Source organism: Kogia breviceps, chromosome 13 (genome assembly GCF_026419965.1).
Source record: "Kogia breviceps isolate mKogBre1 chromosome 13, mKogBre1 haplotype 1, whole genome shotgun sequence".
NCBI lineage: Eukaryota > Metazoa > Chordata > Mammalia > Artiodactyla > Physeteridae > Kogia > Kogia breviceps.
In genome coordinates this window covers 82,039,085-82,055,415 of record NC_081322.1, presented here as the reverse complement: position 1 = coordinate 82,055,415, position 16,331 = coordinate 82,039,085, and the positions used below count along the sequence as shown (strand labels likewise).

Below are 16,331 nucleotides of genomic sequence, written 5' to 3'. Positions count from 1 at the left end.
TTGACTCGTTTTTGCTCTTTCTTTTTTTAAAAAAAAAAAAAAAACTAAGAAGTCTGAGAGTCTTCCTCTGTCTAATATTAAGTTGGTTCAAGGGGGAGTCTTTGAAGGGACAGAAGAGGATGACAGATATTGCTTGTATCAGCATCACAGGTGTATGCATTTATCTGGGTAAAAATGCCAACTTCTGTTTCTACTCTTGCACGACTCAGAATCCTTATTTTAACAGCTACACTCCAGTCTCAAGAATGCAACATGTTAAGGCGCCACTGGTGGGCAATCGAAGGGTGAAAAGGACAGAAATTCAAACCCAACTGTGTGCCATCAAGCAAACTGTCACTTCACTTCAAAAGGTGTGTGGTTCCAGAAACAAACTACTCAAGATGTGCAGGTAATCTGAGTGGAAAGCAGCAAAGTGCTCCCTTCCTTTCAGATACAACAAAGGCTGAGCTAAAGAAAAACAATCCAGACTTCCATGCAAGAAATAGGATCTCCAATAAGACACTGATTAATGTTTGCTTTCTACTAGCATCAACAGATTTGCCTTTAGACATGAGGGAGAAGTAAAATTAAGAGATTTTTTAAGTAAAGAAAATCTACAGAGACAGCACTATGTAGAAGGAAGAGCAATAGGCCTAGGAGACAGGGCCCTGGGGTCGACTTTGCCCTGCCTGTAACTAACTAAATAACCCATGGCAGGTAACTTTGTAGATCTTGGTTTCCTTCATCATAAAATCGAGGGGTACGGACTAGATGCCATCTAAAATCTTTCCAGCTCTAAAATTCTATTATTGTACAACTGAAATTCTATATCCTCTTGGAACCTATCCTGGTGAAAATATTATTATCCTAAAGATCTGTGCCAGGACTTTGACACAAACCATCTCAAGTCACCGAAGACTTGATTAAAGTTGAGATATAGGAGGTGCTGGGGATGGCTGACTTCAAGGAATCAAAATCTACCATGGCTTAAAGGTCTAGGGCTTGCCAGGCCTTCTGTAAGTTCACCGAAGTCATGCATCATCCTTGGAGCTCATTTCCAAGAAAAAAAAAAAAAATCTGGATAACGCTGCAATATCTAAATCCACAGATCAGCTATACTGGGCAGAGATGTCAATTGTCGGACAGTACCAGGTGGGTGCCACCTAGAATGAAAGAATGAATGCAAAACACACTAAATGACCGAGGGAAATTTATTTTATGTGTGTGTGTGTTAAGCATAGAGGTCAATCATTCAAAAAATATGAAGGACGATGTTATAGCCTGGGATTCATGGAAATGCTTCTTTAGAAGCAGTAGGCCAAAGTCTTTCCTAAACTTCTGGCCAGCCTTGGCTCGTCTGTACTTTGACGGCGTCTCAGAGTCCTTCCGACATGACGCTGCAGACAGCCATCAGAGCTGGACTGAAGATGAATGTCATCCGCCAGCCCTGACTAGGCTTTTAGCAAGACAACTAGTGTTTCCCATGCTCTGCTTCTCATTACTTCAAAAGAATAGAACATGATCTAGAAATGCTTTAAAACTGAACACAGCAAGGTATCTTCTGAGTAAAAAAGTATATCAAATGTGTATGGGGGAGGTCCTGGACAGATATTACATATAAATGGCTAATTTCAAATTATTATATAGTATTACTCAGCTAATCTAGTACCTGAACAGTATGATTCAACACATTCTATTGTGAATTGTCTGAAAATCAAAATGAGGGAGTCCTTTACTCCAAAGGTGACAAAGAAAAAACAATTCATCCATACATTCCTTAACTTACTCACTGCAGCAGCTTTACTCTCACAATGTCACTCTTAAAAAAGGAACTAGTAAAACAGCTTCTAACAAGTTTAATCTGTGTGTTTTTTCCTCTATATTACTTTACATCCAACTAGCTGAAAAAGCCTGAAGCATAATTGCCATAATCCTTCATTTCTGCAGTTAGCTTTCTGTCTGTGTCTAATTGCGCGCACGCGTGTGCGCGCGCGCGCACACACACACACACACACACACACACACATACACACTCCCTCCCTCCCTTCATCACTAATTTGTCTTTTTCAGATTCTTTCTTAGGCTCTAGGCCCTTTGGGATTCTGACTTGAGAAAGAAGTCATTATAACCAACTCTGTGAATATTTTGTTTCTGAAAGGCTTGGGCCCCTTCTTCCTGAGACACTGCCATTTAGGGGACTGGCTTTTCAAGTTGCCAACCTAACTTTAACCTGACAGAGCTATCAATGGGGAAAGAAAACAAGAACAAAAGCAAAAACACCAGTTTGCTGCAATGAGCTGTTAAGTAAAGCAAAAACATGTTGAAAATCACATTTCCTAACCCATAGCACTGAAACATGTACTATACATGTTTTCTCACATTCAACTTAAAAAAAAAAAAAGGGCACAACAGGTTACGTATATTGCAAAGTGCAAAGGAAGGAAGATTTAAAATAGAAATAAAACTTTTTCTTTCTTTTTTAGAAAGAATAGTGTAAACGCAAATGGCAAAATTCAGAGCTGACACAGATGGGGCTGCAAAGATGAGCCTTTGCCAACTGTGCTTCATATGATTTACAAAGAATCACTCCAACATCTTCCTTTTCCTTATTTTTAATTAAGGAGGAGGTGTTGTATTCTAAGGAAGCTATCTGGATGCTGCTGGCTGAAGTGCAGATTTGATCTTCCCGTGCTGGTTAGCTAACATTGATTTTCTGCCCCAGTGGAAGACATTTTACTCTGATGCACGCCATTTAAATTCATTTTACACAGCTGCTTAATGTGGCTTGGCAAGGCACAGCCAAACTAGCTTTGTGGGTCTAAATAGGACTCCTGAGTTGGTAAAAGACAGATCCTATGGATTAGCAGCTGATGATAAATGCTTTTCTCCCCCCACTGTTATCTTCCTACTAACTCATGAAGTGACCTTGAAAGTAGCACAAGAAAGGAAAAAAAGAGGAAAGACCATTTCTCCAAAATAAGTATGTTTACCTCATTCTATGCGTATTTCACTTTTAGGATTATGTTTACAGAATTCTTTATTTGTTGGTCCACATTTAGGACCATGTTGACAGGATTTAGAACTCTCAACTGCAAAATTATCATTTGCTCTTGTTGCCTAAATAAATGTATACTGAATATAAAGCTATAAAAAAGCTCTCTGTGTCATGCATTCATAACAAGTAGTGAAAACACAGTTCTGTAAGTTTAGTCTTTAAACAAAGCTAGTTGATTGTTTCTCCGGTTTTACTTTACAAAATCGTTGTATCTTTCTGCTGAAACTAACTCCTTATCACTGTTCAATCTGCGTGAGATAATCTTATTACTACTATATGCTACATGATACCGGTAAAAATAATAATATACTTTAAGAGTATTTACTAACCTAAAGACAGTGACAGCCTGATATTATAGTTTCGTAGTGGGAAAGAAGAGAGATACTTTTTGTTGCTGTATGTAATTCCCGTGTCAAAATTGATAATAACATGGCAACACTGTGTTTAGAAAAAAAATTCTGTGTTGCATTATCTGGTTGCATGCTCCTGGTGACTTTAATATTCTAAACCTCCTCGGGAGAAGGAAACACTAGAAATCGTTGGTGCAGATGTCTGCTCAGTGGTGATGGCACCAGGCCCCTCGCGAGTCCTATTAAGAACCTAAGCCCTGCTTCCTGCAGTGGGGCTCCATGGGGCCACCGCGCTCTGAATTCAGGCCGAGTGTGGAAGCAGGTCCCTGTGGTGGCAGGAATGACAATAACACAGTCATGATAACGGTGCTACACAAGTCCTAGACGACACAACGACAACAGTGGGGGACATGACGCCCGAGTAGGCGACTTCATTACTTTTACGTGGATAAAAGTTTTGGTACCCCTCTCAGGCACGAAGGGAAGAAGCCATGCCGAAGCCATGCAAAGACAGGGTCTGGGGGGCGGCATGCAGCTCTCCACCAAACTACCACAGGACTGCTGGTGAGGATGAAAAAACGGACCAGAACAAAACAAACAAAAAACCCCACACAAACAAAAATAAACAGAAGACAGCCCCCTCTGAGATGGATTTCCTTTCAGGTCTTTCACTCTCTTACTCTGGGTGTTCCTTTCGCAGCCAGATGGCATGTTCATTAACAGTTTAAAAAAATGCCCAGGACCCGCAGCAAGTCAGGGCATGTTGCTACCTACCCGTACTGGTCAGGCTGGTTCATCATGGGAGCCTGAGAGCTGCCATAGTTGGGGTGCTGGGAAGAAAACATGGGGCGTCCGCCAGCCCCAGACTGGCTGGGATAAGCAGGCGACCTAATGTATGGTGGCCTAAAGTAGAACAGAAGAACAACTTCTTTGGATTTGTTCTGTAGACAAGTAGGAATCCCCCTGTCCATTATGTTATTTCCACACATAGGTGTGGAGGTTACAGAATGTGGCATAAAATACACTGTACCATGCAGCTGTCTGGTAGTGGAGCTGGAGAACAATCCTTCAAAAAAAGGGTGGGGGACAGGGCAAAGGAGAGAGAAAAGTAAGATTCTCAGATCCAATCTCAGTTTTACAGTTCTGAAGCATAGCTGTGACTTTGGTAAAAGCCAAAAAATAAACAGTCTCCATTTAAACTCCTGGAGAGCTCTGATGGGTGGAACGTGAAAGTGAGGCTTTGGAATGGTCTACCGATTAGAAATAGAGAATGAAAATGCATGGATGTATACTTATAGAGTAACATATAAAATTATATATAAACTGATTCAGAGAGGGAGCACGGCAAGGCTTTTTAATCAAACAATTATGCCTTAATCTCTACAGTTATCTTCCTCCCAGATCACTATCCAAGGCTTCATGTCAAATGCAATTAAGCACTTTCTCCTTAAAAAGGAAATAACTTGTGCTTTTTGAGTTGTGACAATGGACAATTCATTTAATCCTAACTTAGAACTTCAACTAGACCAGCCAAGCCAGTCCTCACGGACAGGTTTATTAGAACATTCTCTCTACAGCCTGCATAGGTTCAGTGCAGAGGTATGGCGCTGGGGTTCAGAAGATCCTAAGTAATTGTAATGCAGAGGAGGGGGTGGGAGAGGGAGGGGGGGGCGAGAGAATATGACTGACTTTAATTTTATTATGTGGAGCAAACAGTGAGACTGGAAGGGTCCCTAACATTCCCGAATAGCAACTTCAGAGGAAACGCAACAAAGGGATACATTTAAACACACACACACACACACACACACACACACACACACACACAACACAGCTCTTATTTCCCTTTGACAAACTCAGAATCTTCTCTTTTCTTCTGAAGATACCGTATGTTCATAAATATCTGTCAGTGTCCTTTGTTTTAAAACATACCTTGACATGTGTTAAACATAATTCAAACATTGTTACATGTGAGTCTTTTCAAACATATTCACTTTGCCTCCTAAGTTTTTAATTCAGTTATTTTTATACAGGTCAAGTATTTACTTCAAGAATTAATTTTAAAATTCAGGATTAAAAACAAGTAAGTAGTTGAGGCTAGGGCCTTTTGCTCTATCAACTTAAAGTTTCGGAAATAAATCCTTGTTTTATTAACCGCCTTTTGGTTTGGACAGAGAGAGAGCTATGCCCAGAAAAATAAAATACAACATAAGACCATGAAGTAATAAATCTCACACATATACATTTAGACAAACACACATAATGCACATATGTACACATACAAAGTTTCTATTTTAATAAAGATTTTTATGGTGAGGTTAAAAAAAAAAAAGGGGAGAAGTTCTTTTTGAATGCTTTAGATTTTAGCCAGTTTTTCGGCTCTAGAATTTCCTGCCTAAACGTCACTGTGTTAAGTGGAACCGAAGACACGCGCCGCGCCACTGGCGCTAGGTCGCTTGGTGCAGTGACCATTCACAGCCGTTTCAAATAACCTCCCACAGCTGGCTTGCCCACCAGTGACTCCTTCTTCCGTGTCTCATACAACATGATCTATTATTTACTTCTCTGACCTTTATGGTACAGAATATATTTAACACAAGAGGAACGGCCAAGCCGAGGGACCCTCTGCTGCTCTCCACCCCCGTGTGAGCCAGGGACAGTGCAGCTCTGGGCCCTGCATGTGTGCACACATCCACACACAGACCGCCCGCCCGACGGCATACCTGCTTTGTGCCGAGTTCGCAGCGGCCTGCATCACTGCGGCAGCTGCCTCCTGTGCCTTACGGTTCACGGTTGGCATTGGTGGCCCCATTCCTGGCCCTCCCTGCTGAGACATGCCAGGAGAACTAGGGGTCATGCTGCTCATATTTCCAGGAAAGGGTCTGTTCTGCATCCCAGCCGATGGCATTCGTCCCAGGGGCATAGCACCACACGGCTGGCTTGGCCCTTGTCCATGCATCTGGCTGTTGGCATTGATGCCCATGCCGGGCCCTGGGCCGCTGTAGCTTGCACTGGGCACCCCACTATATGTTGGGGGTCTGGAGTAGTTACCTAAACAAAAACCAAACACAAATTAAAGCCTTTTACTTAATATTTGAACTTGTGAAAACATTCACTGGGAACACTCTGTGTCCAGCAATGCGATCAGCACAGAATATCAGTCATTATCCTCATCAACCCTTTTCCCCTATTGGCGCTGGTGACGTTGGCAGTCTCAAAATACGCCCTCTCTGCACGTTCCAAAGGCAAAGAGCCACACGGGACCACTGTAACGCGGAGGGAAACCCAGGCTGACCACTGAACCATCTATGAAGGGACACGGGATGCTAGTGCCAAGTGGTGCTTTAGCACATCCAGCACCTCGTGCTCTTACCAAAATGTAACTGAAATACGTATGTCAGCCCCCAGTCCGCAGGTGAACACCGATCCGAGACTGCGCCACTACATCACTGCCACGCTGGACAGTTATGATAAAGGGTTCAGAAGGTGTAGGAAAACATGCACATGTGGTCAAAATTACCCTTCAAAACCCCACAGGAGGTGTCATGTGGAAGTGCGACATTAATCCAGCACAGTCGGCCTCTCTCCGGTGTCTGGAAGACTTGTTTTGTTTGCGCACCAGATAAAGTGGCTGGTTTGCACTTGATGCCACATCTTAGGAAGTAAGTTTCAAGCACTGGCATGGCACTCAGCCCAGCGGGATGGTGGCACCATGGAAGCAGGCAGGGTCCCAGACTGAGATAAGCGTCCACAGTCTCACCTCCCATCTCCGCTCTTGTGGGGCATGTGCTCACGGAGTAGAATGGCCTGGACTAGTTCGGTGGTTTTGTTTTCCCTCTCCTTCCACACCTTTTATTTTGATTGCGTGCACATAACCTACATTCAAGTAAATTGAAGGCATATATATAATGCCCCTTCAATAACAATTGCTGAACCATACTATGTGTGAGACATTGGGCTAGGTGCTTTGCATCAATGATTTCATTCTTTTCTCCAATAATTGTATGAAATGTAGAGGCGACCATGACTCCACTTACAAATGAAGAAAGTCAACAGCTAGTAGGTGAGGACTCAAGCTCAAGCAAAATGATTATGGAACCCATGTAATTAACCAATAAATATGCTGCCTCCCAATAAGTGGCTGTTGAAATGAAATATATGCAAAAGGATAAGTGTCTGTAGAATATGGATTAGTGTTTCTCCACCTGTCCTTACTACTTTCTGGAAGAATCTCCTCATCTATATAACATAACTGTTCTAGGCACAGGGAATATAAAGTTAAATACAATGCAATTCCTGTACTCAAGAAGCTCACGACCTAAGTGTGTGTGTGTGTGTGTGTGTGTGTGTGTGTAAGGTTGGAGTAGCAGGGGTAAGATGAGAAAAAATACAAAAACAAAAAGATAATGCACTGCGAAAAGTGTAAGAGAAAGAAGAATAAGTCTGTGTCGCGTGGGGATGAGGGGGGTTGTCCACGGTCGGGGGTTGAGTCAAAGGTTTTGAAAAACCACCTTGGGTCGCAACCCAGGCGTCCGTGTGGGGCAGGCTTTGGGATCTGGGAGAACTGGGGCTGAGGGAAGACTCCATGTACACACTGACCATGTGACCTTAGCTAAGTCGTTTTAGTCTGTCTTTGTTTCCTTCTCTTCTCTGTAAAACAGAGATAAACCTCTTCAATGCTGTCTATTTGAAGAGGTGTTGTTAGGATTAAATGACGTAACGTGTAAAGCGTCTCAAACGTGAGTGCAAACATGGTCGGGGGTTACTGCTGGATGGTGATGAAGGCAGAAGAGGGCAGGGGGTGCCTGTGGAAGAGAACGTGGACAACGAACGGCACAGACAGCGAAAGGGCAAACTCAAGAGCAAGTCACTGCTGAGCCTCGTGTGGCCGTGAGAAGGGGACAGCGGGAAGGGGCCCCAGATACCAGGCTTCCAAGCCCGGGACCTATTCGGAAGGTGAGAAGGAGCTTCTCCAGGTATTCCAGCAGAAATTGGATTGGATTGGATTAGTAACCACGATAAAAGCCAGCAATTGATATTTACTGTGTGCCCAGCTCTGTTTCGAGTTCTTTGCATTACCTCCTCTAATGCTTGCAACAAGCCTAAGAGGCCCCTGACATCATCATCCTCCCTGTAAGGAGGAGGGGCCTGAGGTGCGGGGGATGTTGAGTGGCCTGTCCCAAGGTCACGTGGCTAAAACGCCTGAGAGCCACAGTGTGCACCCGGGCTGTCCACCCGTCATACCCTTGACTGGCGGCTCAAATACTTAAGGAAAAAAACCACACTTACATCACATGATCATCACAGTCGCGAGGGCAGGTTTTCTCAAGTGCAGACCACATACAAAGCCGCAAAGCAGCCCGGACTGTTCAGCACTGACTGGTAATCGGCTCTGTTAGGTGCCTCGCGCGAGCTCTCTCACGGGGCGGGCTATGAGCGTCTTACTCACTGGAGACGGTGTGAAGGTCACTGTTCACACAGTCCACGGGCCGGGCGCACTTTCTGTAAAGGGCTGGAGACTAAATACTTCAGGCTTTGTGGGCTAGGTGGTGTCTGTCAAAACGAAACTGCCACTGCAGCCCTGACGTGGCTGGAAGCAACACAAACACACACACAGACGGGAGCCCCTGCGTTACAAGCACCCGGCCGGCCATAGTGGCCGTAACCGCTGGGCCCTGCCACGGACCGGTCTCGGGACGATCTCCTTAAGAAAGTGCTCCGCCGACACAGCAAGTGACTTCTCACAGCCAGCAGCCCCTCTGCCCTGAGTATCCCTGGAAGCCAAAGAAAGGCTGGAGAGGAACAACGGAGCGAGGCCCTGGCCGTCCGAGGAGGTGGAACGGACAGGAAAACAAAAGGGAAGGGAAGGAAGGGACCGGAGAGGTTCAACGTAAATCACCTCCGGTGCCTCCGAACTGCAGTGTGACGTTAGTCTTTCACGCCCGCGCCACGAATTTAAACTGCCTTTGCATGAAGGTACTCTGCCTTTGCAGATGTAATCAAACTGATAGTGTTTTCAAGTAAAAGGTAAACATTCACTGTTTATCAAAGTTCTTTATAAAAAGTTCTGAGGTTGCTCTGAATCTCCCGTCCCACGGGACCACACAGAAGGTCCCCGTCTGTTTTCCCATCACACTGTCTCCGCGGAAAGGGCACCTTATGCTCATCCTGGTTGGGAGGGACACAGAGCAATGGGCAGGATGCTGTGTCCTGCCACTTCGCACGGCTTCTCAGAGCACAGCCCGGAGAACTCTTCTCTGCCGCAGGTTGAGGGCTTCCCACCCGCCCCGCCCCGCCCCGCCCCGCCCCGCCCCGCCCCGCTGACCTCACAGCCCTTCACCTCCAGATTATCTGATAACATCAGTGAGATCCCGCAGCGCCTTTCGGGCTCTTGCTTTTATTAAAAAGAAACAAACTCATTTACACTTTGAACACAAATGAAATCAACTCACACTTTCTTGCTATTGCTCTGCAGCTAGTTTCCAGTCCCCCTCAACACCTGATAAGGACTCATTTGGTAAGAAACTTTATTCAGTGAAAACGTATGTACCCTTTGCTCTTGAAGGAAATGAAATGACACTTTAATCTTGTTTTACAAAACAAGCATTTACCTGGCTGTTGCAGACGATGCCCACAGTGCAGTTTTATATGAGAGTAAGGTCCCTGATTTTGTGGAATTCTGCTTATAGTTCAAGTAGAATGCCCTTCATACTTGGAACAGAGAAATACTGTCACTCTGGGTCCCTGCACCTTGGGGTTAACTGGCAGTCAGGGGCTGTATTTTAATGAACACAAAGGAAAGAAACAACGGAGATGTTCAGTAACCCTCTACCTGACTCCTAGCTTTTTCATTCATTTTATGTACTAAGAAGACAAGAGCTGGGTTTCAATCACTTTGCTCGATTCAGCAGCTGGTCTTCGTTGCCCAGCAGGAAGCATTCTGTAATCGGGCGGAGTATGCGTCAGAGTACAACCACGGCGCACACCCATACACGCATGCGTGCACTTGGCCTTAGAAAGGCCCATTGAGAGCTGGGCTCCCAATCTTATTTTTCCTCAATCAGTTAGGCTGACTTCACGAACTGGCACTCAAAAGCACATGTCAAGGGAATATGTTCTAATTACAGAGGCCTCTATTTGGTAGAAGAAATACAAAGTCCCTTTTCTTCTCCTTGAAACTTTCAAGACTTTCCTCATTAAACTCACATGCCTGGATAAAAATGGTTTCTAAAGGCTTTAAATGGCTTAAGAGGCAGCTACGGATAAAGCACAGGCTCTAGAAACTGGGTTTGAATACTGGTCTGACACTTCCTAGGGTCATGACTTTGGACAAGTTACTTAACCTCTCGGAACATCAGTTTTGCCAGGTAAAGTAACAATAGTAACGGAGAATAGGTAGAAAGTGACTAGCTCAGTGCCAAGCATAGAACTACCTAAAAAATGATAGCTATCACCATGATCATCAAAAATAATACTATTATCAATAAGCATTAATCTGATTTTTTTCTCCATCATCTTTTGAGAATGTGTGGAAGGAGTGAAAAATGATTTCCCCCCACCACTTTGCCTACTCGATAACATGTCCTTCTCCCCAAAATAAACAAAAACCAAATATGTAAGCCAAGCAAAATATGAGAGGAAAAGCCAGGAATGAGAAGTGCAATCTTATTTCCATGTTTCTCTAATAGATTAGTAATTTGTTGGCACTAGCTTTGACAGAAAACAGATGGTTCCAGCATTAAGCACAATGAAGGCTGCAGATGCTGGGCCAGCCCACCTCAGCTGGACGGGTCTTGCAGCCAAGTACGAGAGCCCACAGTTTTCAAGTGGGTTCATCTTGGCACACCAGCTTTGGAAAATTGGTCACCAAATGAATTCAGATTTCAACCCACCAGGAGTTGTATTCAAGCACCAGATAGAGGAAGCAGGAGCTAGACTCTATTCAAGTCACCATCATTATTTTAGAGGATCACAAATAATTCTGTACCTGACTCTAAATTGTCAAATTTGCTAGTTATAATTAATATTCCAAGCTTACTGCTTTTATTGAATAATTAAATGCTTCCATTTATTTTACTTCTCAGTTTCAACCATACAACAATTACTTATGAACAACCGCTGCACGCAAAGTCCTATATTGTTCCCCTTTGCTGTGGAGGGTAAAATGGTGCACAAATCATAGAATAGACAGCTGACCCTGAGTGGGAAAAAAAATAAATGGATAATTAGCTATATACTATGATAAACATATTTGTGAATTAGGGCTAAACTTGGCCAGTAATCATTACTTCACATAGCCACCTACTACATAACATTAAGTCACGTTTATTGAGGTAGAATTTATATGCATTAGCAACCATAGATGCCCTATAACCACCAGCACAGTTAAGACATGGGATATTTCTATCATGACAAAAAGTGGCCACTTTGTGGTCAATCTCATCCCCACTCCTGGCAACCGCTGATCTGATTTCTCTTCCTACAGTTTGCCTTCCCCAGGATGCCATATAAACAGAGTCAGAGTGTACTGTGTCTGGCTCCTTTCACTCAGCGCCATGCTTTCCAAATTCTTCCATAATGTTGTGCATATCAGTAGTTTGTTCCCTTCTGTTGCTGAGTGGTATTCTATTCTGTGAACATGTGGGCTGCTTCCAGTTTCCGGCAATCACGAATAAAGCTGTTGACATTTGCACACAGGCCTCTGAGTGGATATATGTTTCATCTCTCTTGGTAAACTCTAGGGATGAGAGTGCTAGGTTGTATGATAAGTGCATTTTTAACTTTGTAAGAAACTCCACTACAATACATATGAGAGTTCTAATCGCTCTACTGTACATCCTGGATATTGCCAATTTAAAAAAAAATATTAGCCATTCCAGTAGGTGTGTAGCGGATACTGTTGTGGCTTTATTTTTATTTCTCTAATGACAAATGATTTTGAGAGTATTTTTCATGTATGTAAGATCCTTGCTGTGCAAAAAAAAAGTTACATTTAAAAAACCTTCTTCCCACGCTACCTTTCTCTCAGGCTGATCTCACAATGCTGTACTTTCAGCCACTGCTTTTGGAGAGAAACTGACTGAGTCAAGAAGACCACAAATGCAGATTCAAAATGAAAGTGAACTTACCCCAAGTTGCATTAAATCCTACTATTTGTGGGAATAGCGATAATTTATCTTTTGAACTGATATATGACACCGTATTTTTCTTAGGTCAACATGCATTTAAAAAAGTCTTCAAAATGTATAAATAATAATAATATTACATAAAGCTTGTAAAAGAGGAGAAAAGACCCATTACCTTACAGTATGACTTCAGTAGTTTTGGTAGTTTTCTTCCCACATATGTTACTTTTGGTAGTTCTTTCCCATATATGATACAAAATTTAACTCCTTAAAAAATTTAATTATACAGTGATGCAAGCGCAGTATAGAAAATATAGAAGCACAGAGAAAAACAGACAACCGTGATCCTTAGTGCCATCTCCCAAAGATAATTCTTAAGCATTCAGTAGTCCACCCAATACCCTTCAAGCATCAACGCAGGGTCAAGAAGGCATACCAGTGTCTCTGGAACACTCTCTGTCTTCATCCACTTAGGAAATAGTTCTTAAGAGCCTCTAATATGCCAGCTCTGTGCTAACAGATGGGGATTCAGCAATGAGCAAAGGCCAAGAGCTTACATTCTGGTGGCAGGAGACAGGCTAATAAACCTAGAGCACGTCATGTGGTATCCAGCGCTCTGAAGGAGAACAAAGCAGGAAGAACTTACACAGAGTGGAGAGGGCAGGTCCCTGAGCCAGTGACAGAGGAGAGCCCCGCGGGGAAGGGAGCTGGGTGCGTGCTGGCTGCCTCTGTGTAGCAGCGGATCTTTGGAGAGACCACCGCCGCCAAGGCTGACGTCACACGCAGGCTTGGGGGACATATGGGTAAGTCCGATGCTAGTATCTAACTTCAGAGCAGTGAGTCTTGAGAGCACAGGCCCTCAAGGAGCAGGGGCATAAACGTCTGCGTGTGTGGGGCCTTCAGAAAGCCATTTCACACACAATGTTCAGTTTCCTCACCTGCAAAAAGGTCGTGATACGAGATTCTCTATCTCGTGTGATTGCTGTGAGGAAAAAAATAATTAACAGTAACTATTGTTGGACACTGATAATGGTTAGAATCTGTCAAGGAATAGACAGAAACTGTTCCAATATTAATGTAAGATAACTTTTCGGTCAGCGAAATTCTTTTTATTATATATTGCATCGTATGCCTAATTTTACTTTCAAGATGCACAGATGTTAAATTTATTTCTCAAAGTATAAGAAAAAGTAAGTACTAACCTACAAAATGTAAAATTGTATTATCTTAATTCAGTAGCCAAATGTGGCATAAAACAGTAAAATCCCTGCGGCAAGGAACGGTGTCACAGGTGCCTGAGCACCTGGGTCCTCCCTAGGCTCAGAGCTGCTGTGCCCTGTGCGCACCCACAGACTGCGTGGGGACGGCGCCCCCTGGAGGGAGAGCTCTGATCTGCCTCACCTGACGGCAGGTGTAGGAAGCCTTCTGAAAGGACCCGTGGCACCAACTCTTAAAAGATTTGAAAACCGGTCATTTCTTTTCAAACAGACATTTGAAAAAAATGGCAGAGCTGTGAGCCTCAGGAAAAGGCACCTTGCTAAGATGTAAAGTAAAGCTGCACGTCGACATCCTGCGTTTCTACACTGCCATCCACAATTGTCATGATCCAGGCCTGCTGTACGAGTCCACCGGCTGACCACGTCCCATGAGGTGCTTAGTCATTCAGTGAGGGGAGGGGATGCTGGCACTCTGTGTGCTGTTGATTTTAATAAGCAATGTAAAATAATCAGCTTCACACCAGTCAAAATCAATGTTGCTTTATGTTTTTTCTTTTTCTTTCTTAAAGTTGATTTGTACTTTGTTTTCCTTACTTCTTCCCTAATTCCCAGGTCTTGACAAAATCATGATGATTATCAGTCTGCTAAGAGAAATTCATGCTTAAACCTTTTAACCTGAAGGCTAAATTTGAGCATCAAAAGAACATGGCATTAACCACCTTTTGCTGTAAAATGATCTACTGCTACTGTGAGCAAGATAAAGACTTTGAATTTTTTAACAAAGCCGTATAGAATATGGAATTAATACTTTTGCCTAGCAGTGTCCATTCAACCATAAAATAAAGGTAACAGGAAGCCGTGAACATATCAAGTATATTACAAACTGTTTTAAGAAAGAAAAAAAAAATGAGTGAAACCGAAGGGGGAGTGATCTGCACAGAAACCAGCCTCTGGAAAGCCAAAGAACAAGATCTCCAATTTGCAACACTGCCCACGGGAAGAAAAAATGAATCCATGTGGCAGACACATCTCACTTCTGTAGAAGAGGCTGAATTTAGTTTAATTTGAGAGTAAGAGCAGAGACTGAAATCTTGGGTCACGGTGACACCAAGGCTGTCATGGGCCTCTAAGGCACTCTTCACGCAGCCAGCGGGCTGCCAACGGGTGACATTTATATGTTATTCCTCTGAACTGAAACAGCTGTAAGATTATTAACGTGCAATTCACTATTTTGGAACTGCATTCATTTCAACTAGGTATCATTTAAAGTTTGCCTTTGCTGAGTTTGTGAGAAACATTTTAATGAATGAAGGAGAAGGAAGAGTTCCGACGGCATCTTATTTATTTTAGAGAAAAACATGTTAAACCCTTCTGAAAAGCTTCTTTGACCAAGTAATTTAGGAATAAAACGTTCTTCAGACTCACCTACTTAGAAGTTCCCTGCTTCCTAAGACACACTATACAAATTAAGGCATAAAACCAAGGCTGAGTCAGTGTACAACGTGTGTAGCTGCAAGTGGTGGCCCAGACACTAACATACAAGGCAGTGATAACTGGAGGGGAATCTAGGCTCAGAATTCCTGTTAGTTGCCCAAGGTAATACTCCTAATTCCCTGCAAAACTAAGGCTAGACAGACCCTCACTTTTTGCAATTAGTGACAAACATGCAAAAAATAACTTGTGGACAGTCTGTGACAGACACTGTCCTAGAGAACACACAAACAAGACAGTGTCTGTCCTTAGGAAATAGAAAGGCTATGAAGAAGAAATTGATTTCCCCTCCCTTTTTTCCATACAAATTCATTTATTAATAATTAACATGTCAATTACATAACTGCTTTCTATTTATTAGAGCAAGTCTCTATGGCCCTTTCTACTGCAAACAGTTTGTAAGGGTAGTTATTTTACATGTGCTTGCTTGAAGGTAGAAAAGTACTATTTCATCAAATATACTTCAGTTAAACATTTTTACACATTTAGATTGGCTTTATCCCATTAGGGTATTTTGATATTTGTCCAAAACTGACTGGGTGTTTCCTGTTACTGGCGCTCAAGGTCGCCTTTTGTATGGGAGGGGGCATCGTGGCCTCCATGATGACCTAGCAGCTGCTGGGAGACCGTCGAGGAGCCAGCGCCCTTCGAGGCGAGGAAAGCCGCCGCTCTTCGGTGCATCCTTTCGGGAGGTGCTTTGGGGCCTCGGGGATTCTGTGGGTGCCGAGGGGGCTGGCCGGGTGGCCGAGCCGTGGGTAGAAAAACGTCGGCGGCGGTGGCGCCTTTGTCACCCCGCCCGGCGGAGGAGCTCAATAGAGAAAATGCGGTGCAGAGAGAAACGTGAGCCAAAGGGGGAAGCCCCGTTAGTACGTTTAATAATTCAGATTTTACAGTATTCATATACACGTCTAAAAATTTCTTCTTGGGGCTTCCCTGGTGGCGTAGTGCTTAAGAATCTGCCTGCCAATGCAGGGGACACGGGTTCGAGCCCTGGTCCGGGAAGATCCCACATGCTGCGGAGCAACTAAGCCCGTGCGCCACAACTACTGAGCCTGTGCTCTAGAGCCCGCGAGCCAAAACTACTGAGCCCGCGTGCCTAGAGCCCATGCTCTGC

General features: G+C 43.7%; 1 protein-coding gene across 12 annotated transcripts in view; it reads right to left on the bottom strand.

The window, feature by feature from the left end:
- The window catches only part of ARID1B (AT-rich interaction domain 1B), a 411,191-nt gene that overhangs the window by 52,464 nt on the left and 342,396 nt on the right, over positions 1-16,331 (bottom strand). For 7 of the 12 annotated variants that reach the window (XM_059035978.2, XM_059035981.2, XM_067011074.1 and 4 more), the window contains 2 exons: positions 6,108-6,435; positions 4,159-4,287 (listed from right to left, as the gene is read on the bottom strand). In XM_059035978.2, the coding sequence (XP_058891961.1) occupies positions 4,159-4,287; positions 6,108-6,435 (457 nt within the window). The remainder of the gene's footprint in view (positions 1-4,158; positions 4,288-6,107; positions 6,436-16,331) is intronic. The other 5 variants (XM_059035980.2, XM_059035983.2, XM_067011078.1 and 2 more) reach the window with 1 other exon arrangement.